This window comes from Hippoglossus hippoglossus, chromosome 3 (genome assembly GCF_009819705.1).
Source record: "Hippoglossus hippoglossus isolate fHipHip1 chromosome 3, fHipHip1.pri, whole genome shotgun sequence".
In the NCBI taxonomy this organism is placed as follows: Eukaryota; Metazoa; Chordata; class Actinopteri; order Pleuronectiformes; family Pleuronectidae; genus Hippoglossus; species Hippoglossus hippoglossus.
Window position 1 is genome coordinate 23,621,856 of NC_047153.1, and position 23,977 is coordinate 23,645,832.

The 23,977-nt window shown below is 42.0% G+C and overlaps 1 protein-coding gene across 1 annotated transcript; it reads right to left on the reverse strand.

Moving 5' to 3' along the window:
* Nucleotides 1–69: 69 nt before the first annotated feature.
* On the reverse strand, nt 70–23,639 carry tent4b (terminal nucleotidyltransferase 4B). The gene is made up of 12 exons (XM_034581802.1): nt 22,576–23,639; nt 9,020–9,143; nt 6,686–6,732; nt 5,880–6,000; nt 5,000–5,107; nt 4,299–4,427; nt 3,745–3,958; nt 3,530–3,656; nt 3,249–3,352; nt 2,889–3,109; nt 2,577–2,723; nt 70–2,401 (listed from the first exon to the last, which is right to left on the reverse strand). The coding sequence occupies exons 1-12, from the start codon at nt 23,118–23,120 to the stop codon at nt 2,243–2,245; spliced, it is 2,046 nt and encodes a 681-aa protein (XP_034437693.1). The 5' UTR covers nt 23,121–23,639; the 3' UTR covers nt 70–2,242.
* Nucleotides 23,640–23,977: the final 338 nt, after the last annotated feature.

Here is a 23,977-nt window from a genome sequence, read left to right on the forward strand (position 1 = left end):
ACTTTATGAAAATAACCACACTATGATACAACAACTCAAAGCAGAAAGAATGGTGCCTGCACGCGTGGATTCATTGTACTGTTTTTTATTGCATGGATTGTAATAGCTGCAGAGAAACAACGTTTCAGATGAGTACAGTTGGTGTGAAGTCTTCCTGCAGTGAAGAAGAAATGATCAGTGGACATTCAGGTGGTGCTGCTAACTTTACCCTTCTCCTAGTCCTGTCTACCACAAGACCAGCGTTTATATACTGCATTTAGACCGCAGCTGTAGCACTGAGGGGTGATGGGAAAGGGGCACGGAACCTTAACATTGCAACACTATCATAACGGGCTGCAAGTCTGATGTGCTTCGCTGTCTCAAACCACGGGAGATGGTGGACACCGTGCAGCTGCAGCAGCCATTGTAGTGATCATCAGGTGGGTAGTTATTGCTGGCTACTAGGTTTCACTGTGGGACAAAAGGTAAAGATGGACAGGGGGTTGCACTGTGCTTTGGTGTGTGTCTCTCCCTCCAGCAAGCACCCAGCTTATCGGGTTCTCTATGTGCAGCTGCCCGATCACTTTAAATATCAGGGAATTATCAGGAAAATGATGCAGAGATAAACCGTCCAAATGCAGTATACAAGCCCAAACTCTGTGTGGATCAAGACTCAAGAGCAATGACTCCATCTACAGGATAGGTGTTTTACTGCAATGACAGAAGGGGGTTGACATTTTGAATATATTTTTGTTGCTATGACAGCTTTTATAAAATAAAATTTAAATTAAAAAAAACAATCCGCTCCCTTTTGAAGTAAGTAGACCAGTCACAGATTAAAATACAATTGTCACTGTAGGACAAAGTGGTCTCTGTCAAGCTTTTCAAAGTAACTTGGTCACTCAACTGTCAGGGAAGAAAAATCAAACAAAAAACAACCCAATTAAATAAAAAGGTGGTATTTTTACTGTACCTGAATATACCAGTTTCCAGCCCACCTCCCCAAATATATCCTATTTCAAATATAGGACTCAAAAAGATATGGGCTCTAATGTTAATAATACATTTATCCATACTATGTTCATATAATTAATAAAAAAATAAATACATTTAACAAATACAAATGATTTTTGTAGTCGGCAAATTACCGAAGGAACAGATCATTATCCACAGTTGTATATTTTAACACAATTTTTTTTTTCAAGTGTAGGATTTTTCAATAAAACCATTTTCACCCCCATATGAATTTAAACCTGTCGTCCTATAGCCTCTACACTGGTGTGAATGTGCTATTGAGGCGAGATGACGATCTCTCACCCAGTCATCATTAGGGCTGTATGCGAGCATTGGCTCACTCAAGGCTGAATTCTTTTTAACACTGTAGCACACTCACAGAGAGCAACCAAGAGTAAAAGTAGATGCTGATGATCATGTTGGCAATGGGACCCGAACCAGCTCTCGGCTTTGGCCGAAAAGCTGCAGGCGCAAGATGTGCATGTTTACATGTCTTCAATCGGTATATCTTGTAAAAACGTCATAATAAACAATCTTTTCTTACTTGTATTTTTCAAACTTTTTTTTTTCTGGCGCGTTTTTTTACAAATCCTTGTATAACCTGTTTAGACATAACAAAACAGATTAAACCAACAGAAAAATCAACCAACAAAAAGAAATTCTCATGCATAAGTTATGTCCCACTCTCACTGATTGCATTTGTAAGTTACCATCTTTAAAAAAATCTGTGCACATATTTTTCTGTTGTTAAACATAACATTTCAGTTTTTTATACATTTTAAGCCATTTGCCTTTTTTTTCATCTTTTTTTGATAAAATTTTTAATCCTATTTTCCAGCCAGTAGCTCCAGGTTTCAATCCAGAGTAGATTCCATACAAACAACCTCTCCACTCCTGGACAGCAGGAGGCGCAAGAGGCATGTTATGTTGGTGCTGACTGAGGGAAAGAAAACTGCTCCTTAAAAGAAGCTGTAGGGAAGCAAATGAACATAGATCCCTTGCCATTTCAGTTCAGGTCCAAGAAATTAAACCCCATTTCCTATAACGATTCATTTTTTTTGTTCTTATTTTTTCTGCTAGAAATAGTTGCTTGTCATCTCAAAAAGCTTGATAGAGACAGATGCTGAAGAGGTTTTAATACTACTAACAACCTCCTGAGGCTGGAGTCTGGCAGCAGAAGTGGGACATGACAGGCAGTCAGTTTGCAGACGAGGACGGGGGGACGGGGGAAGGCCAGGCGAGGTCACCCCTATCTGCAGAGATCGTCTTGTGTAGAGTCCCGAACATTTTTCCTCTTCTTGCTGTTGCCCTGGTGATGTGGCTTGTTGCTCGGATGACTTTTGGTGCTGGAGGAGGAGCTCTGCTGCCCATGGTGGCCACTCTTGTGGTGGGAGCGAGACATTCTGGCCTGGGGTTAGAGCACAAAAAAACGGATCAGTGTCTCTGCACGATTACGGTATGAAATACAGTATAGACTGTAGGTTTAGAAGAGATATGACAATATTAGCTACTTATCTAGCATGGAAAAAAAAAAAAAAGTGTTAAAACTGTTTTATTTATGTTCAAGTTAAGGCTGACAGTACCTTTCCTCCCTTGTTGCTTCCAGATGGAGTGCTGGTATTGTGGCTCTGTGTTCGGTGATTACTGACGGCAGCCGAGTTTTCTCTGTGGACACTGGAGCCACAGCCAGACTGCTGCTTGGCTGTTTTACACGGTGTGCCATCAGAGTCCTGGGGAAAACCAGAGAAATGGATGATTTAACATTATTTGATAGCGCTTTCTCAGCAAGTATTTTCACTCATGAAGCTTCAAGTGCTGCAGATAAGTACATATACGTAGCAATATTTGAAAGGTAGGTGTGTGTGTGTGTGTGTGTGTGTGTGTGATAGACTGACCGCATCGCTGGAACTGGAGGTGGAAGACGGTGAGGAAGGTGACAGCAGAGAGGAGGAAGGAGAGGAGCGCAGTGAAGGGGATGGAGAAGAGGAGTTGGAGGAGTTTTTGCTGTGTGGGGTCGACGGTAGAACCACAACAACATCATCGTCGTCATCGTCGTCTGGAACGTTGTTGTTGCACTCATCGAGCTGCTGAGACTCGAATAGCGTGACGTCATTTCCTAAAGAGAAAAGAGAAATGCACACAACAAAGGGTCAGGTCGAGTCAGATTCAGCAACAGTTTTCGCCCTCATTTGACTTCTTGAATTTTAGCTTCAAGCAGACTTGAAAAAATATTAGATGTTGGCGTTTGAACTCACTGTTGAGTGGCACCTCATTCTGGGACGGTCTCCCCCAGTTCTTCAGGATCCATTCCCTGTATTCATCCACTTCCTGTGTCACCCGGATTATTCTGCCAAGTATGCTGTGATAGAACAAAAGAGGAGGTACACCTGTAAAACTACAGTTTATACAGCTATTACTGGCTTTGAAGAACAATGTGAAGGATCAAGCGCAATCAGATGATATTCCTTAATCACAGCCCAGTATCCGTCTCTTCTCTCTGACGTGTAATTGACAAATTCTTTAATGAGCTCCTCACCTCTCTGTCTCATTATTGGGGTAGTACTTGGCAATCGGGGACACAGCGTGGCTGAGCACTACATAGGCATAGTCGAACGCCTGCTTCACCTGCATGGCACCATATGAACTCCGGCCAACATCGTTGTCTGTTGGACACAAACAGTCAGAAATGTGTGAGAAGCTGAAAACAACAACAAAAGGCAAAATTCAACATTCTTTTGGCACTGTTCCTACCTGGCTGCAGTGGGTCCTCGATGTAGAGCATGGAGGGCCTGTAGCCGTCCATCATATTCTTCTGAACCTCATCTTTGGCAACGTAGCAACCTCCGTCTTTTATCCTGATGCCAGTCTTCAGATAGTTGAAGTGACGACCGTAGAGCTCAAAGAATTCGATGAGCAGAACACCGATGTTGATGTTGGGACTGCACACGTCCTCCCTGTAGTGGAGCTGGAAAAAAGACCACGAGAAGAGTGGATGTCAGAATCATCGTGGTGGTAAAAAGAGAGTCTATGGGATAGTTAAACATTACTATTATGCTAACATGATGGTCTTTGCATTGTTTACATCCAGTATATGATGATGACTTTGACAGCATTTATATTTCCACCCGTGTGAATATATCAGGAGTCCTATTTATTTCATGTACATCTTAATAAACAAACCAATGACAAAAAATGATGTAAAGTTTTCTGTTTGGGCCCCATATCCGTTATAGCTAAGCAGAAACCAAGCTCTAGACACAAATAGCTAAGTTGTGAAAAACATGAAGAGCTGTTGTGTGTCTGACCTGCAGGAAGCTGACAGCCATGAGGAACAGGCTGTAGGAGCCGATTCCACCAGTAAAAACTTCATTGAGGTCCCTCTGCAGTAGGAACTGCTTCAGCACCAGGACCAGATAAGGCAGCACAGGGTATTTCTACAGGATCAAACACAGGCACATGAGGGACAGAACAAGGAATAGATGTTGATGTTTACAGCACCCTCTGGAGGAAAACAGGAAGGTTCAAGTCAAATCCATTCATCACTGATACACTATGTAAGAACCTGATATGTTCCAAAATTAACATATTTTTGCTTTTCTTACTTGTCAACAATGTAGTTCAAGTGTGGTATAAAATAAATACTCTGAATATGACATGCAAGACACAGAATCTCCATTAAAACAGTGTTTTTGAATTAGATGAACTCCCTGTTGAGTAAAAAGTTAGTCTGAATGTGCTGATAAAACTCCTAAATGTGCTGCCAAGAAACCCTTACAATCAAAAATGTTAGGTTGTCTTTTAATGCTATAAGAAGGGCACTAATCAGATATCACAGTATAAGTCAGTCAAGCTACAATATTACTCATTGTGTACATTTTACTTGCCATGATGGCTACATATGCCAAAGATACATGAAAATATTAATCTGATGTATTGTTTTAAAATCTCAAGTTACACATGCTCCTGAATACACAGCAGTGTGGAGTCCTGAATGTGTAAAACAAACCTCTTTGAATTCCTTGATGAGGCGAGCAGCTTTGACACCACTCTTCACATTGAAGCTGATGTCGACTTTGACCTCAGTGAAAGAGTCTGTCAGTTTGATGATGGGAACCTGAAAACACATATTACACACACATCAGAGAGGAAGAAAGACAAACCTGACATTGTGCTATAAGACATCCGTAAGTAAATCTGCATTCATAATCATAATAGTGCTTTGAGTCTATTGTAAGTAAAGAACACACACAATTGTTCACAAACCCACGTTTACTGATATAATCGTTCCACTGACTAATACTTAACCAAAATCCTTGAGCAAAGATTTAAGAGTGCTGATCTGCTCTATAAAATCCCAAACAAAAGCGAAAATGTGACACACAAAGATAAAGCTTTAGTCAAATCCTATAAGTCCTGAAATGAAATAAACTCAAAAAGGAAGGAAAATCTAATCTATGCACGGTTTCAAATCAAGACCAATCTCTCACAGAAGGTTGGGAGGGGTTTGAAAACATGATAAGGCAAGGGATCTTAAGCATCTTAAGAGCTGCTCGCAAGCACATACCATGATATGATTATGGATGTCACAAAATCCAAAGTACAGTGAAACCCAAAGTTGACAGCAAATTACATATTAATTTAAGATTTAAGATTTCTGGGGGGCATTTCAACTTTATTTTCATAACAGTGGAGAGATACACGACAAGGGAGAGAGAGGGGGGTGACATGCAGCATAAGGCCCAGGCCAGATTCAAACCAAGGGCCCCTGCAGCGAGAATTATTATTAATTTTTTTTTTTGGGGCAATTACGAACAAAAACTAATTTAGCAACACAGTGTATATACACAACTACACAGATACACACGTGCAAGTGACAACATTCCTACCGTAGCTTTGTCCAAAACTTTAATAGAGTTCTCATCTGCAACATTCTTCTTGCGCAGCGCCTCTTCCAGTGTCCAGAGCGGCAGCGTCTCCCACTTCCCAAAAACTACCAGGTCAATGTCACTGGGGGAAAAACATACAAGAGTTACTCAAGACAAATTACAATGTTGGACCATAACTATTTCCCCCTCACATAGCAACCGTTTGTAATGTTCCATGTGAAAAGCACATGTAGTTGCATTATTAGTTACATTTTCTATTATTTTCTTCAGATTATGTTCAGTAAAACTGTTTTGTTTTTTTTTATATCTTCTTCATGGTAGTTCACTGCACACACATGGCTTGACTTCCCTCTTGTGAAAAAGCAATGTGTACCTTTAGACACACCCATATTTGTGTAACTGAAATATGGCTAAATAAACTCTTAACGAGGAATTCCAGGGAATAAAGAGACACAGAAACATCAACCAATGATATGCATGCATTCACAAAACAGCTTAGTCCCATTAAAGTGCTCAGTATGGTGTCAAGAGTCCACTAATCCAGGTGACGTGTCTGTGTGCTGAGGGAAGGCTATTGTTGTGTGTGTCTGTGTGTAGGCAATAGTGTGTTTCTGGGTTTGTCAGCGGTCACAGGTCTCTCTAAGAATAAAGTTTTTTAAAATGACTGAAACACTTTATCCTCTAAACAAAAGCAGATAAATTAGAAAGAGAATTTTCTCCATGTAAACCAGTGCACTGCAATATATTTGAGTTTTCTATAGGGCAGCACAGTTTGGCAAAGAGAAAGAGGAAACTAAATGACTCACCTCGTTGGAAGGTAGAGACCGGTGCTGAAGCTCCCGAATACTTGGACCTGAGGGAGAGAATACACACAGTTACACCCTGTAGAATAAGCAAAAGGAAATCTTACACTTCAGTATTTTGATCGTGTTTCATGTGGCTCTAAACCTTTAACAATTTCTATCATAGACCCATTTCTTTCTTAAAGACTATGACATGGGTGGACTGCATCATCATGCAAGGTAGCATTCTTAAGATTTCCCTCTGCTATGCTTTACCAATATAAAAACCTGTTCTCCGAGATGCAAATATTGTTATTCAGCCACCAAACATTGTGTCGGTGTAAAGACCAAACCAAACTCCACAGGCGTGGTACAAAAACCACTGATCAGCAGGAAAAATAAAGTGAATTGAGTACATGGTCTGAATAAAACAAGCTAATATTCTCCGTTCTGTGTCTCACTGATGGATGAAATGACTCCAATCTAACATGGCAGGATGTTTACATACAAAACAACCCTTTTAGCCACTGATCTCAATCATCTGCATGCAACTAGAGTGACTAAAATATCCTCAACCTTCCACCTTTTAATGTCCCGCTGAGCATGTAAAAATTGGCATCCAAACAGAAATAGACTTAAGCCTTGACCCTTCCTTAACTCTCCTACACCTTCTCCCTACGTCCCACATTGAGCAGTCACATGTCCAGGGCTAAGCTGATTGCAAAGCCGTGTTTACAAATGAATGAACAGGAAATCCTAAACACTTCTGTGAAAGGTGAAGTAACTACAGGGGGTGGTCACGAAGATGAGCTGTGTTTTATCTCGTCTTGGCACAATCCAGTCAAACCTTTATTTGACCCCTTCATTAAGTGTGGTCAATCACTGGCAGGCCGTGAATATCTAAAAGGTCAAGAGTTTAAGATATTTCAAGTACGATGGTGAAGCTTTCATGAGACCGTTTACTAAGCTTCAATATACCTGGAAAGATCACAACTCTGTGCGGCAGCAGTATCACCTGTGAGTGTCTTCTTACCCAAACTCAATTAAACTAGAGACCATCTATGCAATGGGATCTACAAGCAGCTATGATGTCCATAAACATACCGACATTCCAGCCATGATACTTAGCAGTACTATCTTATTACATACAGTACTACCTAAATATCATCTTAGTTGTCAGTAGGGGTAGGCGATATGTAAAAATATCTGTGCAGGTTCTAATATGACAAATTTCCCTGCTCTATATGAAAAAAATTAAGACCGTCACTTGTGTTTGTGAAGACCAAATTATGTTGTTTTTACCCAGTCTGAATTTACAGGTGCATCCAATGGCACTGTGTTTGTGTCAGTGTGTGTGTGTGTGTCAGTGTGTGTCTGAGTTTCAGAGCGAGACACACAGAAAGAGAGAAATCAGAGTCAGGATGGGCTGCATGAATGAATGCACGCAGCTGTGAAGAAAGATTTGACCCAGAAATAAAAGTATCAATCGATGATGTGGTGATCGGTGTTGATATTGGGGTGGTGTCTACAAACAAATTGACATATGTAGACAGTGAGAAGCATAAGGATGTCAGCTGAGTCAGTGTCAGTGTGTCTCTGTGAGCGGGTCTGAAGTACCCTGGACGTACTTCTACCAAATAGCCTTTCATGACTTGATTGGAGTTGTTTGCTTATTCAAATTTATATATGTTTCTAAATGTACTTTAAATAGAAAGTCGTATTGATTTGTTGTCTTGCTTATGAAACTATGTAGCTGTGTTTTGATCACACTGCCTGAATGACCATGTTGCCCCAGCTCAGTCCATAGTGGAAAAGGAATAAAGCTGGCCAGCACTGGTACTGTGTTGTGCTCCTTAATTTACAACCTGCAAAGCTTGGAGCAGACACACTGCTCTATCAGCACGATCAAAGTCAGTGGGTGCACAAATGCCTGAGGTGGCACTGATTACCATGGCCCAAACAGATAATTGTGCAGCAGCGAGATAACGGAAAAGGAATCTTGATGAAAGGCCGAAGCTTATAGCCATTACTTCAATATCTCTCACACAGCCTCGCTCTTATAATAACTGTGATGCCTGAGAGTTGTAAATTACGGTACCTTGTTGAAAGAACTCAACCAGACCAAAATAAATTGTGTTCAGTGTGTATAATTTACCATCTATTTTACAAATCTATTTCTGCCAAAACAAAATAACCTCCAGTGATGCAGTGTGTCCCTCATCGCATAGTTTTCTGATTATGGGTAAGATTTGTTTTGTAGCAAATAGCTGCCGGCAATTCTCACCCCGTTTATCAGTGGCACATAAAAAAATCAAGTCTGTCGCACCCTACTAATACATTTTTGGGGATGATGCGTACCTCAGCACTGGGCCATAGGGCGTGGATGACACCCTTGATTCTGTCCACTACCTCCAGCCTCATCTTCTCCTCCTCTGGTCGCGGGGAGATGTAGTCATAGAAATCATTGATCTCCTCATTTAACCTGCAAAGCACACAAAAGACAGTGTGGTGAGAAGAGTGGAAGGAAAAGGACAGGGAGACACAAGCTAACATATAAACCACATACAGATATTTATAGACATTCAGCAGGTGCTATCTTATTATACGACGATGAGAAGAAATAAGACAAAAAAAAGAAAAGGCAACAAGTCAGAATGTGTAACTGATATTAACTATCTGAACAGATCATCCATCCATCCAATAGCTATACAGGCTGTCCTGTGGGGGAGCTAAAGCCAATCTCAGCTGACATTGGGCAAGGGGTGGGGTTCATCCTGGACACGTCGTATTGTAGGGTTAACATCGGCCGTTTTCAGACATGAACTGTAAAATCCGGAGAATTTGCCTTTCACACATGCACAACACAGCGTTCACAACGGCAACAAATCCCTTATTCAGATGAGAGATAGAGCAGCCAGGTGAAGACACAGACACCGTTGTTGGCTCTTATCCCCATTAACTCTCTTGACATCTTTGTGTGTGTCACCGCTTTTCCACCGGGAGATATTTGTTTTCTTTTTTTGCGTCTGTTAGAAGTGGCATCGACATGCGACAATTCTGGGTTATTGGCTACCAGTACTAGTCAAAATCCATGTCCCACATTGATTTAAGACAACAGACACAGGAAAAATGAACACTATCTGGGTGTTACTCTCATTCTGCAGCCCTAATCTGTGTTCCCCCTGATGGCAGAGCTAAAAGGACACAATATTGGTTGCACTGGGACTGAGTACCAACAGTCAGAGCTACAAATGTCACACTGAGTCAGACTGACAGGGCATTGCTACTAGCTATCTTTTCTTTATACTTACACATCTATGCACAAAACTACAGTTGCAGTAGCTTAGTTTAATGTTCTGACTGAGCTGAAAGTTGCTTAATTAGTTCGATGTAAAGAAACTCCAGAAGAGCAATTTGGGGTTTCATTATTTTGTAAAAGAACATTATCCTAGTACTTTATTAAGCAAGAGAGGGCATGTTCTCTATCTCCCTTTCGTTTTATCCCTCTGTATCCTGAATAATCAAAGCTCTAGTCACATAAATTACAGATGTTTGACAGTGGGGGTGTATTATCCAAAAGGTTATTGGTGTGGTGCCAATGGAAATTGATGCTGCAAAAAAGATAGCTTTACTTTGCCCTCTGCGGTGATAGAGGCGTGTCACTATTCCAGGCAGCTGAACTCAACAAGTTCGATGAAAGACAAATTAAGACTTTTTTTTAAATAAGCAAATCTGAGATATGGATTTATGTTTCCGCAGAATGTGAAACAAGGTGTTGCCAAAAAACCTTCCCTTGACAAATTTACACAAAAAGGAGGGTGTGTGTCTCCAGAAGCTCTCTGAATACTTCCATTATTAGCTTACCCGTGGAGGAACAGGTAGATTCATGCCCATCAGGGAAATCATCGCTTGGTTGTATTAGTCTGCCTGATATGTTCTGTCATAGTGTTATATGAGCTACTTATCAGGTTTCTCTTGGAGAAATTGGCCAATCACATTTTGTGATGTCTGCAGGTCATTTTCTGCAACTATGTAGAGCAAGAAAAATATCCCTTCACGCAGCTATATGGCTTAGCCAATACTGATAGGGTTGGAAGTTAATAATTAAAAAACATGTAAAGTTACAAAAGTTACAAGCACACTATAAAGGGCAAGAGTTTTGTGTTCCAGAAGCCAAGCAGTGCTCAAAATGTCATCCCTAAAACAACCATTTGTTTCTGGTAAACTGTAGGGCAGAGCAAAAGCAAAACAGCTGGGTCCCTGTGTAATGTCAGTATTTTAAAAAAAAAGGAAATGGTGCTTATTGTAGGCAGGCCAAGTAAGAGAACCACATTTGTCCTTGTAACAGGTCACACTGCCCACACGCGCTGACTTTTTGACTGACCAGCTTGTCTACATAAACATAGACCCCGGGACAAGTCTCTGTGGGCAGACAAATAAGAGCACAAACATGCAGGCGCACACACACACACATGTGCAGAAACAGCCCATGTAATCCCAGATTAGGCCAGTAACAACCTTATTCCCCCGTGCATATTAAAGAGAGAACTAAAGTGATATTTCTACTTTTTTAATAAATTAAATAAGGCAACAAAGCATAGCGCAGAAAGCTGGACCAGAAAAACACTTGCAGCTACCAACAATGACTGACTGTTGTTTGGACTACGCCCCAAAGAGTAGTGCGTGTGCGTGCGTGTGTCTAGGTTTTATATAACAAACACTCTTGACCTACCTGGATCGGGTAAAATCTAGATTATTTCAGCACCATGTATGGAAAATACTTGCAGAGCAAAACAATCTTCTCCGCAGCCAAAAACGGTGATTATATAACAATTATTTGTACCGTTATTATTATTATTATTATAAATAATTAAAGAAAATAGAAAATAGAAAATCAAACCATTTAAAAGACTGAAACATGAAAATATTTGGCTTGTTGCTTGAAATCAAAAGGAAACTAATTGGCTGCCAAAATTGTTACCTACAAATTTTCCATTGATCTTCTAATCATTACAGCTTTATTCTCACAACACTGGCAGATGTCACTTTTGACAGATGGCCGTGTTCAGGGTGTGCCAAGACAGTGGCTTCATTGAGGGTGTGTATTAAATGCATCTCTATTGTCGGTGTGAATGTGGCCCAGCTGACTGCTAACAAGTCTGAATGTAAATGCAGGATGTTACTTAAAATGATGATGAATAGAGGACTGAAGAAGGGTTAGGGGGTTAGGGTGGAAACAGCTGGTCATAGTGTAAAGTCCACGACAATACAAGTTGTGGTGCACAGTGTATCAGAATTGTTCTCTCTCCGAGTGTAAGCAAGTTTTTTTAACAAACCCATCTGTCACACAGACATCCATTAAATGATTTGGGGCTTTTTATCTTGGGGAAATCTTCAGAGTGCTGACCACAAATAAAGACGTGAAGTGAATTGAATTGAATGATTTCATTTCATTGACTAACTTTGCTCAGACCAAGACAGAAGGCCAGTGCAAACTGAGTTTCTGTATTATGTTTGAGCATTTGTTACATCACAAAATGCTTTGAGTGGTAATATCACATTACATGAAACTTAGAGCATCTTCACACCTGAAAGTCTGAACCCAAAGTCATGTCTTTGTTAAATGGTATACATTCGATAAGAATTTTGTATGACATTTGCACATCCTGTTCTGCAAATTCAAAAAATACACAAAATCTACCTATACTTAATTGATGCGGCTCCAGAGGAGGAAAGCAGAGGACATTTAGGCTAAAAACTTCGAATTTGAATGTCGGGCTTACGGACACTTGGATGACACCACAGGAGCAGTACGGAGGCTTTTTATATTGTTTTCTGTTGTTTTGTTGTTTGAAGAATCACCATTTACTTTGAATGTATTGGTGTTTTGTGGACTCAAACACTTCACCCAACCCTCCATCGGATTTAATTTTCATTTTTGGGTGAACTATCCCTTTAAGATATACGGACCAAACAAGAATGGTGTGAAAGCGCCATTGCACTTTGTTGAAGGGCCAACAATGACATGGCTTGAATGTCCCACCCACACCAGTTTGTCTCAGATGATAGATTTACAAGAGTACCAGAATTATCCTCCAAAATTTATTTTTTGTTTGTCTCCTCTCAAGGATGGGGAGGAAAAATGTTTCCGTTTGTATTTGTTGTCCCTCCTCCAACACAGCAGCTGACAAATGCTCCAAATCTCCGTTTGCACACAGCAGAGACTCCAGCCTCACAACAAAACATTAGCTTTCATTTAAGAGTAACAGAAACTCATCTGCATTAGTCATCATTTCATGGTCGAAGGAACATAGTTCTCTGTGAATCCACTCTGTATCATTACGACACCTCTGCCAAAAGCTTAACTATATGAATTCATTTCATGTGCTGTAATTGAACTGAGGGATTTTAGAGGTCTGGTACAGTCATGACCCCATTTGACTAAGGTCCAACGCACTTTGAGTGCTTCCATTACAGTGCATTATAACCAAAACCTATTTTAAGAGGATCCCTCCTCCACAACAGCACCACTAGGTTTCGTTTCACAGAAAACAGTCCACTGCTGCTCTCTTGTCATCATATGAGGAAATGTCTTATGCCCCACCTTTTTTTGAATCTAATAGCGTCTCAGTCTTGGGCCTGCCTAGAAGGAACATGTACCCTTGGCACAATCAGATTATCCCACTTGCATGCAGTAGTAATGTTATGTAATCTTGTGGAACAGGTTTCAGGAGAACTCCAGCTTCTGGAGAGGGAAAAACACTATCTCTCTGCTTAAGCACTGCTACTTTCCAAACATTCCCCTCTGACGTGATTACTGAAATGTTCCCTGTGATACCTTCTGTTGGTTGCCTATATTTGCTAGAGATCTTGCAGATAATGCCTGCTGCACACTAGAGCATTTTCTAATCTTAACTGATTTTAAAAACATGGGAGACCACAGACATTTTTTTTTTCTTTTAATCCTGAGAATTAACATTCAAGGATCCAGTCGAGATGCAGGACCAAACACTTAGCATTAAACAAATTTCTGGGTGGACTTTGGAACTTTAAGCGTGACTTCTGAATAAAAACAAACATGGAGGCATAATGTCGGTGTCGTCAGCTGGTTGCACTTGTTTGTGTATTATTTGTCCTCCTTTTTAACTGTCCACCTGGTACAGGAAACAACAGCCTTATTTAAATCTGTAGGCAGCCATGTCTTGGCTCTAAACACAAGTATGCAAAGTCTGGGTGGTGACGCTTCCTGGTCAGCTTGCTCTTTGTGCCCAATCGCTGTTTCTTTTATACTTGCACAAGAGGCTCCGATCCACTCGGTGACATTAAGATTATGTCTGTAAACCCCTCACACTACAGGATCGTTTGGCCAGATCATTTTCCAGATGAGGAAAAGGTGATGAAGGCGTGCTATGAAAGACTAAATAGTGTCAGTAGAGTTTAATCCATTTCATAATTAATAGTTGAAGCACTGTGACCAAGGCTACATGAGAGAGTTGTGTATTATCAGACAGAGTTATGCATTCATTATATAAAAACACAATCAGCTCATTATTTGCTGTAACTCATAACACCAGTACACAACTCAGTTCAAAGCAATCACATTTTCAACATGCTACTCTTAGATGAACAAAGAAGTCATGTCTTTTCTTACTACTTAGCCAAGTTGGCCTCTACTCTGAGTTCATGCAGTCCTTTTTCTCAACCGTTTGAAGGATTTCATCAAGTCTTTGCATAATGTACTAGTGTGTTACAATGAGCTTCAGGAGGAAGCTTGACATTCCTACTGAGCCACCTCATGAAGGCACTGCAACACCTCAATCTGAGAGGCATAATCTGGCCTCCAGGCGGCTGAAAGGAGGACGAATGGGAATGTGGTAGAAAGAGAAAATATGAGCATATGTGCCAGGATGAGAGAGACGGGGAAAGTTTGAAAGAAATGAAAAAAGATAAAAAGGGCCAGACTCGATCATGAGGTGAAACAGAAAAATGGAGAGTGAGGGAGGAAGAGGAAGAGGACTGGGTGTGGTGCTGAAATGCCTTCATGTGAACGAGAGCCATCTGTTAAGTTGGGCAGGGTGAAGGAGAGAGAGGTTGCAGTCACATCACACTGAGCACCACTCGCTGACTGTTCAGAAATGTTGGCCCTGGGGTACAAAGGTGTTTGTCAAATGAGTTTGAAATCGTAAAAACCGACGTGCTGTAAGAGCATTGAGACATAACACTCAAATAGAAACACTTGTGGCTCTGTTCAGACCTGGTATTAATGTCTGTCCTGAGAAATGTGATCACAAGTGGACAACGCTAAGCTTGCCTGTTCACCCAACATTGAAATGTGGGCTGAATGTGTCTCCTGCAAATAATCATTTGTGTCTGTTTTGGGTGAGAGGATGTCAGTGAAGTAAACGACCCTTCATATGTGGCCCGGGACGCATTGAGGAAACACTTGGGTGCATTCAGACCAGTACTGACCTGCGCTGACCAGCTCTGACCATCAGATCACTCAAGTCGAATGTTAATTCCAGGTCTGAGCAGAGTCAATGTTCCACTGCTCTGCATTAGATCAGAGAGGTGGTGATGAAACACAATTTCTATTTTCACAAGGGCTTGAAATTGTGTACCATAACAACTTTTGCAACAAAAGTGAATAGTGTGAGTGTGTGTATGTGTAATGTGACACTGCTGTGTCCACAGAACCTCTACACCAACCAACAACAGCTTCAGGTTTTCAGAGTTGCCAGGAGGCAAACAAGTGGCATCACACACACACATGTTTTGTTAAAACAGATGCAGAGGTGTTAGCATCTTGCAGATGGAAGATTCATTAATGTTTCATCAATGAACTGATATAGGAGGGGGGGGCACTGGGTCAAAACAGCTCCAGTTACACCTCAGCCAAAAGACAGCTGACTGCTGGTGGTGGGCATGCTCGTGCCTGAGGGATGGAGCAAGGTTCTGTAGGAACAGGAACAGTGGGACTATAAATGTGGTCACACCAGTCCCTTTAAAAATACACACCACAGTTGGAATGTTCTTGACATGTGTAGTAAGATACTTTTGTTTGTGGAAGACTCTGCATCGATGCAGAGACAGAACATAATCGATTCATGTTCATTTTCTTTGCAATATCCTGCCGCTGCATAATTATAACCACCATTGCTTCAGGACAGACGCACATTAAAAGGTCCGGCCTTCTTTTACCGTGTCAAAATCTCCTGTCTGAGTGTCATCCCTCCAATCTTCCGCTGACCTGCACTCATTTTTACACTTATACACAAATAAACGCTGACACTAATCAGAAGTAATTAGGACCTGAACAGTACTGACGTTTACTTTTTGTTGAGGCACATATTTAAACATGTGCGCACTGCGGACACGTACTTCATCTGCTACACACAGCCAAGACAGCAGGGTTAAAGTGACCGGAACAATTTGGATTTCATAATCCGACTCCATTGATTAATAACTAAATACATGTGCTTATCAGTTTTTGTGAGCCACACACACACACACACACACACACACACGTGCTGTTTCACCTACAGTCCAAAGGAGCAGCATGCGGAGCGCTCCTCTCCGCACACAGGCTTACACATGCTTTGACCAAAAGCCAGCCAGCAGAGCAATCGGGAGAGGGACGTGACTTAGATGTCAAAGACAGTAAAGGCGAGATGAACCACAGTTCTAATAATGGAGCTTCAGTCACAGAGGTGCTATCTGTGCGCTTGTGCTGGGAGTCATAAATCTCCGGAAGACAACGGCAATAAATGGCAATAACACAGTGGGCCAGGGCTGCTCATCAGTGAGCGATTAACCACACATTTCATTAGCCTGCAAGTGATGTTCAGCTTCACCACTCCAAACTAGCTGCCAACACAGGACCCTGCGGAAATTAATCAAGCGCAGGCCAACCCTGTCATTACGACCATAAAGGTCAAATTGTTTCACATGAACAGGATGTTCACAGCATGTGAAGATGTGTGACTAAAGTGAAGAAGTGGCAAGGAATGAGCAGAGGCTAATGCTATGTATTCACAGACTGGCTAGCAAAATAAAGAATGCAGGAGATTGAAGAAGGATCTGGGACCCAACAACTTAAGTTCAGGTGCCCTTGTGCACAACAGAAAAACACTTGAGTCTCATGTAAAAGTCTATAAATTAAAAGAAAAAAACCTCTCAGTAAACTATCAGTCTTAAACTGTCTAATTATGTCTACTAATCATTTTTGATACCATAGAGTAGGACTCACACATGCATTGTGTAAACACTTGATGGTGGGTGTTCCCAAATCTTGGTACCAGCACAATTGTCAAAATGACCATGATCACAATTTCATGCTTGGGACACACAACATTAACATTGTCCCATTAATAAGTTTCCTTCATTTAATTCATATGAGTGAGTCCTGTGTAAGTCCCATTACAACCAATAAATGAAGTGCTATATATGAAAGTATGTACTTACAAGAGAAACAAAACAGTGCTTTTTTTTTTATTAAACTAAGAAATAATTAAGGTAACTATAATTCTGCTCTTAGTCAGCTATTTTCACTTGTTTCCTACATTTCATCTAAATGGGAATTTAACTAAATGTGTGTTTTGGGACTGGAACAATTTTTCACAAGGTTTGTGCCCTGAAATTTTAAATTCAATAAGGAGTATAAAACTACACTATCTTAAACACTGGTTTTCACCATTTTGGATGCTACTTAGTGATGACCCCCCCCCCCCCCCCATTTAAAAGCTGTTACCATGAATTCATGGGACAAAGCTGAAGGAAGTTGAAAGTTAAAAATTAAGTTTGCTGTCCTGAGCTAGTCCAGTAAAAGCAGCCATTCTGCTGATGAGACCAGGCTACTACCATTTGTTGGGATATAAATGCATCAAACTACCACTTGTCTCTATGTTAGCATGGCAAGTTTTTCCAGTGTTTATCTAGATTTGTGTCTCCTTTACTTGGAAATATCAGTTTACACTGTCCAGCTCCAATGCAGAAAAACAGACCCTGTAGTACATCCACCATCACTCTGAATAGATTCTCTCACAATGCCTCACTGTTGTAAAATGACTGGAATTTTGCATCTTGACTACACAATAAAAATCCAGATCAGAGCACAGTTCAGCGGGGCAGAAACAGGCCACAGCTCTCCGAGGCTACGCTGACTTCCTGTGCCCATTATGAAGAATCTAAATAGCTGCTCTACAAGGCCAGAAAACATGGGGGCAAAAACACTCCCTTAGAGCTCCCGATCTGATTGGACAGACAAAGAAGGGGTTCGGGTTTCTCTCCGAGGGCTGGCTTTGTTTTGTGGGAGTGAGGCCGTGTGGAGCATATAAACACCGGTCCTTTTCCATCCTGATGTGGGCTGTTTGCTTGGACCTACTCAGTTCCAGAAAGACTGGAGGAGCATAAAACACAAATAAGCACATGCCTGCGTCCCTCTAGCCAACCCCCATGGCCAAATATAGTGTACAGACTGTCTCATGGAAAAATGCACTACAACATACACCCCTCCTTCACCCTTTTTTTACCTTCTTAACATATGAACTGCAGCAATGATCCTCTGGGTTACATTTCCCTGCTCCCCAAGTCACTCACCCTGACAGAGACATCAAATTTAAGTTTATGCCTCAAATCCCAATGTTGAGCAGTACAAAAAGGGCAACACAAGACTAAATGGCAAAAACGGGCTGATCACAGAAACTCGCAATATTCAATTTCTTTGATTTCAAAACATTTGCTAACCAACACTAAGACAAGCTCTTCATTTAACTTACTAAAGTTAGCTAGGGAGGAAGATCTCCACCAGTCGCCCTGCCACAGGACTATGACGTTTTATTGCTTCTTTTCCACTTCTGCTTTCACCATTTAGTAATGCTGTGAACCTGTAAATCAACTGTCCAAAACCGACTGAACATTTACCACTTTTCTACACATTTCTCACACAGCATCACCTAAGAAACAAAAACGTGTATTAAGAGGGGAGATTTAACTGTGGAATTAACATAACACAGCCTTTACAGCCATATGAAAATATATCCTGTAGGTCTCTACATTTCGAAATAGCTTGTAATGCCATGGCACGTCATGGCATTGTGAAGTAGTAGCATGAGTTTAGACAGAGTCATCAGTGGTGGTGAGTGTGATCAATGCTTTTAGGTTCAGGTTCTGGTATTAGCCACGCTAATCACCAAGGAATGTGCTTAAAGCAAACACAGGGCTTCCATATTACTATAAATGAGGATCAGACTGAGCTCCACACTCTGGTGTTCTGCTTATTTACACGTCCGACAGAACGAGCTGGGGGAGGGGGCAGAGCTCTGCACCTAAAAGGCCTTTACAACAGCCACAAAAATATTTTTCTCCAGTTGTCATGTCTAAAAGAACACAGCTGACGAAAGGACATAGAAGGGCTGGGCGATATGACTTTAAATCAATAATCACGATTATTTCAAACTTTTACCTCAAGTAATGAACCCTAACACACCCCACCCCAAATAAGGTCGGTTAGAGGTTAAACATTTAGGTTTCGATGCATTTCCTGTTAATTGCCCAGCCCTAGGACAAAGGTAACAATGCCAGGGAATCATATTGCACCTTAATACTATAGGACCGTGTAATGATACAGTGGCTATGGTTCAATATACACTATTGAGATATTGTAAGCAAGACATATTTTTTTATTTCTTAAATCTAGTTATAACTGTCATTGTATAGAGAGCCACCCACGACTATATTGAAGTCTAGGCTTGAAATGGCAGATTGATTACAATGCTGCTATCCTTCCACCCTATGCCATGAATCTTTAAATGTTAAACTATTAATCAAAAACTAATTTATGAGAATTGATAGTGTCCTGCTACGCATTGAGCACCTTTAGCTTTTTGGCTGGCTGCATATAATTAGTTAGTTTGTCACTTATGTCTGATTGTTTGTATATCAGCTGGATAATGCAAAAAGTACTAAAACGGTTTGCACTAAACTTATTGGAGAGATGGGACATGGGCCAGCAAACAACCAAATACAGTTTTGTGCAGATCTTCTTAAATTACTTAATATTATAGTAAATTTCTGTGAAAATGTTGTAGGGATCTTTTATGTAAAAATATACACCTGACACATTCATGGTGTTCAGATCTATGTGTGTAAACATTGTGTACAGACTATCAGACTACTTTCCCTTTCCTTTCCCTGTTATGAAACCAAGACAGAAATGTTGGATTGTTTGTCGTTGACAGATTTATGAGCTCTACCAGGTACAACTGTAGTTTGTGGTTGGCCACTGTGATCACATTAAATGCCATTATTACATTACTATTATTACATTTCATTTAGCTGACGCTTTTATCCAAAGCGACTTACAATAAGTGCATTCAACCATGAGGGTACAAACCCAGAACAACAAGAATCAAGAAAGTACAATTTCTTCAAAAAAGCAAAACTACAAAGTGCTATAAGTAAGTGCCATTTAAGTGCTACTAAATTGTTAGTTTAAAAATGTTATTCAAGGTATAGTCGGAAGAGGTGTGTTTTTAGTTTGCGGCGGAAGATGTGTAAACTTTCTGATGTCCGGATGTCCATGGGGAGCTCGTTCCACCATTTAGGAGCCAGGACAGCAAACAGTCGTGATTTTGATGAGTGTTTAGCTCGCAGTGAGGGAGCAACAAGCCGATTGGCCGAAGCAGAGCGGAGTGAACGGGCTGGGGTGTAACGTTTGACCATGTCCTGGATGTACACTGGACCTGATCCGTTCGCAGCACGGTACACAAGTACTAATGTTTTGAAACGGATGCGGGCAGCCACCGGTAACCAGTGAAGGGAGCGGAGTAGTGTGAGTGAATGCCATCATTGACAATATCTTAAATAAGGAAAAATCCACTGTTTAATAAGTAACAAAACACTTGTGGTATTACTTACATTTTCTTAAGCTATCTGTTTGCTCAGTATGATCCACATCTTCCCTCTGCCAAAAAACGCCTGAATTCACGTATTCTGTGTTGCCCTGTCACACCCCATCAATTGCTGAGCATTGAGTCATAGTTTACACTGTTTTGATAAGTTTCTGTTAGCGTCTAGATTCAATTTCCAATATGAACTCTTGTTATCACTGACCACAGCTTTACTTCCTCATGATGGAGTAAAGCACAAGCATTGTACAGGCACTTTGATACACAAATTAGTTTGATGAGACATGAGCCAAATCTCCACCTCTGTGAGCACTAACGCAATACTTAGTGTACAATCTACCACAAGCCATACTCTTAAACTGTAGTGGGCACTGTAAAATAACATGTATGAATATGAATAGTATGAATGTCGAACACAGCAGGGATTCACAACAAGTGAGTTGGGGAGCTTGATGATGCTTCTAACACACAACAGGTTCAGAAATGATAAAACTAAAAGACGACATATCTCACCGGCAAAGATTTGTTTGCCGGTGATAAGAGCTGACACCAGTGTCTGTGTGTTGTAAAGAAAACCATGTGATCTCCGCTGCGGAAATAATACGTCACTTCCTGCTTCCGCCTGCTGCACCACCTCTCGCCTGAATAATACTGAGGATTTGTTGCTTTTGTGAACGCGTCTGTGTAGAGAACCTCCTGCTGCGTGTGTGAAAGGAAAACTCTGGGTAAACTTTGGACCCAATTCTCTGGACGTTACCCACAGGTCATGTCTGAAAACAGCTATAAAGATAAATCAGGGACTCACACGAGGGGCCACTGGACCACTGTGCTGAGGTCTGGGTGCCAGCTGAAATGTGTGACTGCAGATGATCTGCAATAAAACCTAACTGGGTGCATGCACTGTGCTTTATACTTTACTCCACATCCTTGGTAGTATTACCTTTAACTACAAACCATTTTTCATAATGTTTTGCCAAATACAGCTAAACAAATTAACTCTTCGTCTTGCTGTAAGGTTGCCAGTGTGTTTTCTTACCCTTGACTGGCTGTGTGTCCTACGGTCCTTTAGTGTAATCACCTGACTGAAGTTCTCTGACTGCCATTGGTCATCAGTATCACAACTATATTCTTTACTTTTTTCTTGTACATTATTGAAAAACAAACTTAAGCTCATAGCGAGCATGCAGGCTTTCACTCACAACACAGAATTAAAGTTTAGTTAAACTCCTTTTGCCGCTGGTTGCCTCTGCGATACTGCAGGCCCAATCCATGTGGGCTTAAGGAAGACCAATAAAGCAGCGACCTTTGTAGCCCCATTAATAAACATTACAATACAAGTCGGCCCAGATTCAAATGGTAAGTGTTACTGTTCCTCAATGTTCAATTTATATAGGAATACCCAAAGGCCTGAAACAATGACTGTATTCCATCCTTCTAACATTTATTCAAAAACCACAAGAAAAACTAAAAGCTGAAATATCAAAGTGTGTATGTTTGTATTTTGCTAATGTATGGCTGACCGATGTTTTTTTAATTCCACAATGATGTTCTTGTATTTGTTTAAGACAAACTTTCAAACACCTTTTCAGGTGCGACTTCTCCACAAGCACTCAGAGTTTGCTTGAAACCAACTCATGAGCACCTTAACCCTACCAAATAAAGCTAGGTGATGTTTTATCCCTACCCTACTTTTGACGGATCATTTTTGGTGCACAAAGTACACAAAGTTATGCAACTGTGAAATCAGTGGGTGGGGATGAAGAAGTGGGTGTGGCGACACTGACAATCGTCTCCATGTGTTATGTCAGCCTGCAGGTGCTGGTTAGATATCAGTGAATCAACTGCTAGTTCCCATGGGATGTCCTGTCAACAGCCTGACACACCCCACAGAGGGATCCACTGTGCACAGCTCCGCAGAAAGGGCGATCTATGAGGGCTTGAGAGGAGAGCGAGTGCCTCCACTACCAGCAACGTGATTCAGACCGAATAGACATTAATGAACTCTCTTACCCAACTATTCCCTCCGAGTAGTTCCTGACTTTCCACGGCGTGCCCGTGTAGCCATCGTAGCCTCCCGTGTCGGGGCCGCTGTTCAAGAGGCTGGCATTGAATCCGAAAGTGCTGGCTTTGTTGTCTCTTTTCCTTTTGTTGGGGTGTGCGTCCGTCAGCCCCCTCCAGAGCACGGCGACCCCGCTGCCCTGCTGCCCCCCTCCGACGCCGACACCGCCCCTGCCAGCCGCTCGGTTGTTGTAGTTGCTGTTATTGGTTTCCAGAGGTATAAAGTCCCGCTGTTCCATTACTCCTCCGTCCCTCGTTGAGGACGACATCCCCTGGGTCCTGGCCCCTGGCTCCCCGCTGCCGGCGGTGTTGGAGTCGAGCGCCCCGTTACTGCTGCCGAGGACGGTTCCGTTGACGTTAGCTTTCTGCGATCCGCTGCTGTAGCTGTTATTAACGTGCAAGTAGCCGAGCCCCTGGGTCGTCTCCCAGATCTGCATCCACAGGTTGTTAGCGGGTCCGCGTTGTTCTGGTTGAAACCAGGCGATCCTCGGATCCATCAAACGACGCTGTAGGCACACCGCCCTCCTCCCCCCGCCCCCGCCCCCACCAGCGAGCACTGCTCAGCTCGTGTGCGGCTAGCTAGCTAGCCAGGGCGCTAGCTAACGTCAGCTAGCCCGCTGTAGCCTCGTAGTAGCTGCTGCTAGCTGGGCTGCCCGTTACTATCACAGTCTGGTTTTAAAAAGAAAAAAGACACTCGGTCCTCAGTGGTGGCGCTACACGCAGCTGACGAGCGGATTCACCCACGGGAGTCTCGACGGGTGTGAGTCAGGCTTTGAGAAGCGGTGGCTGGAGCCCGGAATCGCGGTGTGAATGCTGGAGAAGCGTGCGGCTGCAGGCGGTCGGAGAAGAAGTGCCTCTGACCCCGTCCTCCTGATCGTGGCTGCCTCAATGGCGGAGCGCACGCAGCCGCTGCGCATGCGCGGGGCGAGGGGCGGAGGCACCGTCGTTACGCAACGGACAAGAGTCTTTTGTTACATAACGACGTGCGATTTATCCTCCCATCAAAGTAGTAACATGGACAAGATGCAAAGCTGCAACCACCCGAACCGCGTTTGTTCTGCTCCGGCTCAGTGCTGCGCTTTGAGCCCCACTGATCTCTGAGGTCAGAGGTCACGTACCACTGCCGCTGCCTGACTTTAAATCTGACACTGAAGTCATGATGCGAATTCAGTAGCATTCAGTACACGTTGTACCCGTTGTACAAGGTAGTGTACCAATCACGATACATCGTGGTTGCAACACTCAGTCATGTGTGTGCTGTGGGAAAGTAGCTTCTCCACAGGGCTGTGAGTAAAAGGCATTTCCACAATAAGTTCCAATGTATTACTTGATAAAACGTTTAGTTTTTAAAAGA

Coding starts and splice junctions, on each gene's coding strand:
- tent4b (XM_034581802.1), bottom strand. CDS start 23,120: ATGGATCCGAGGATCGCCTGGTTTCAACCAGAACAACGCGGACCCGCT. Junction 3,110..3,248: donor GAATGAGGTGCCACTCAACA/GTGAGTTCAAAC, acceptor TTTTCTCTTTAG/GAAATGACGTCACGCTATTC. Junction 2,724..2,888: donor CCTCCAGTTCCAGCGATGCG/GTCAGTCTATCA, acceptor GGTTTTCCCCAG/GACTCTGATGGCACACCGTG.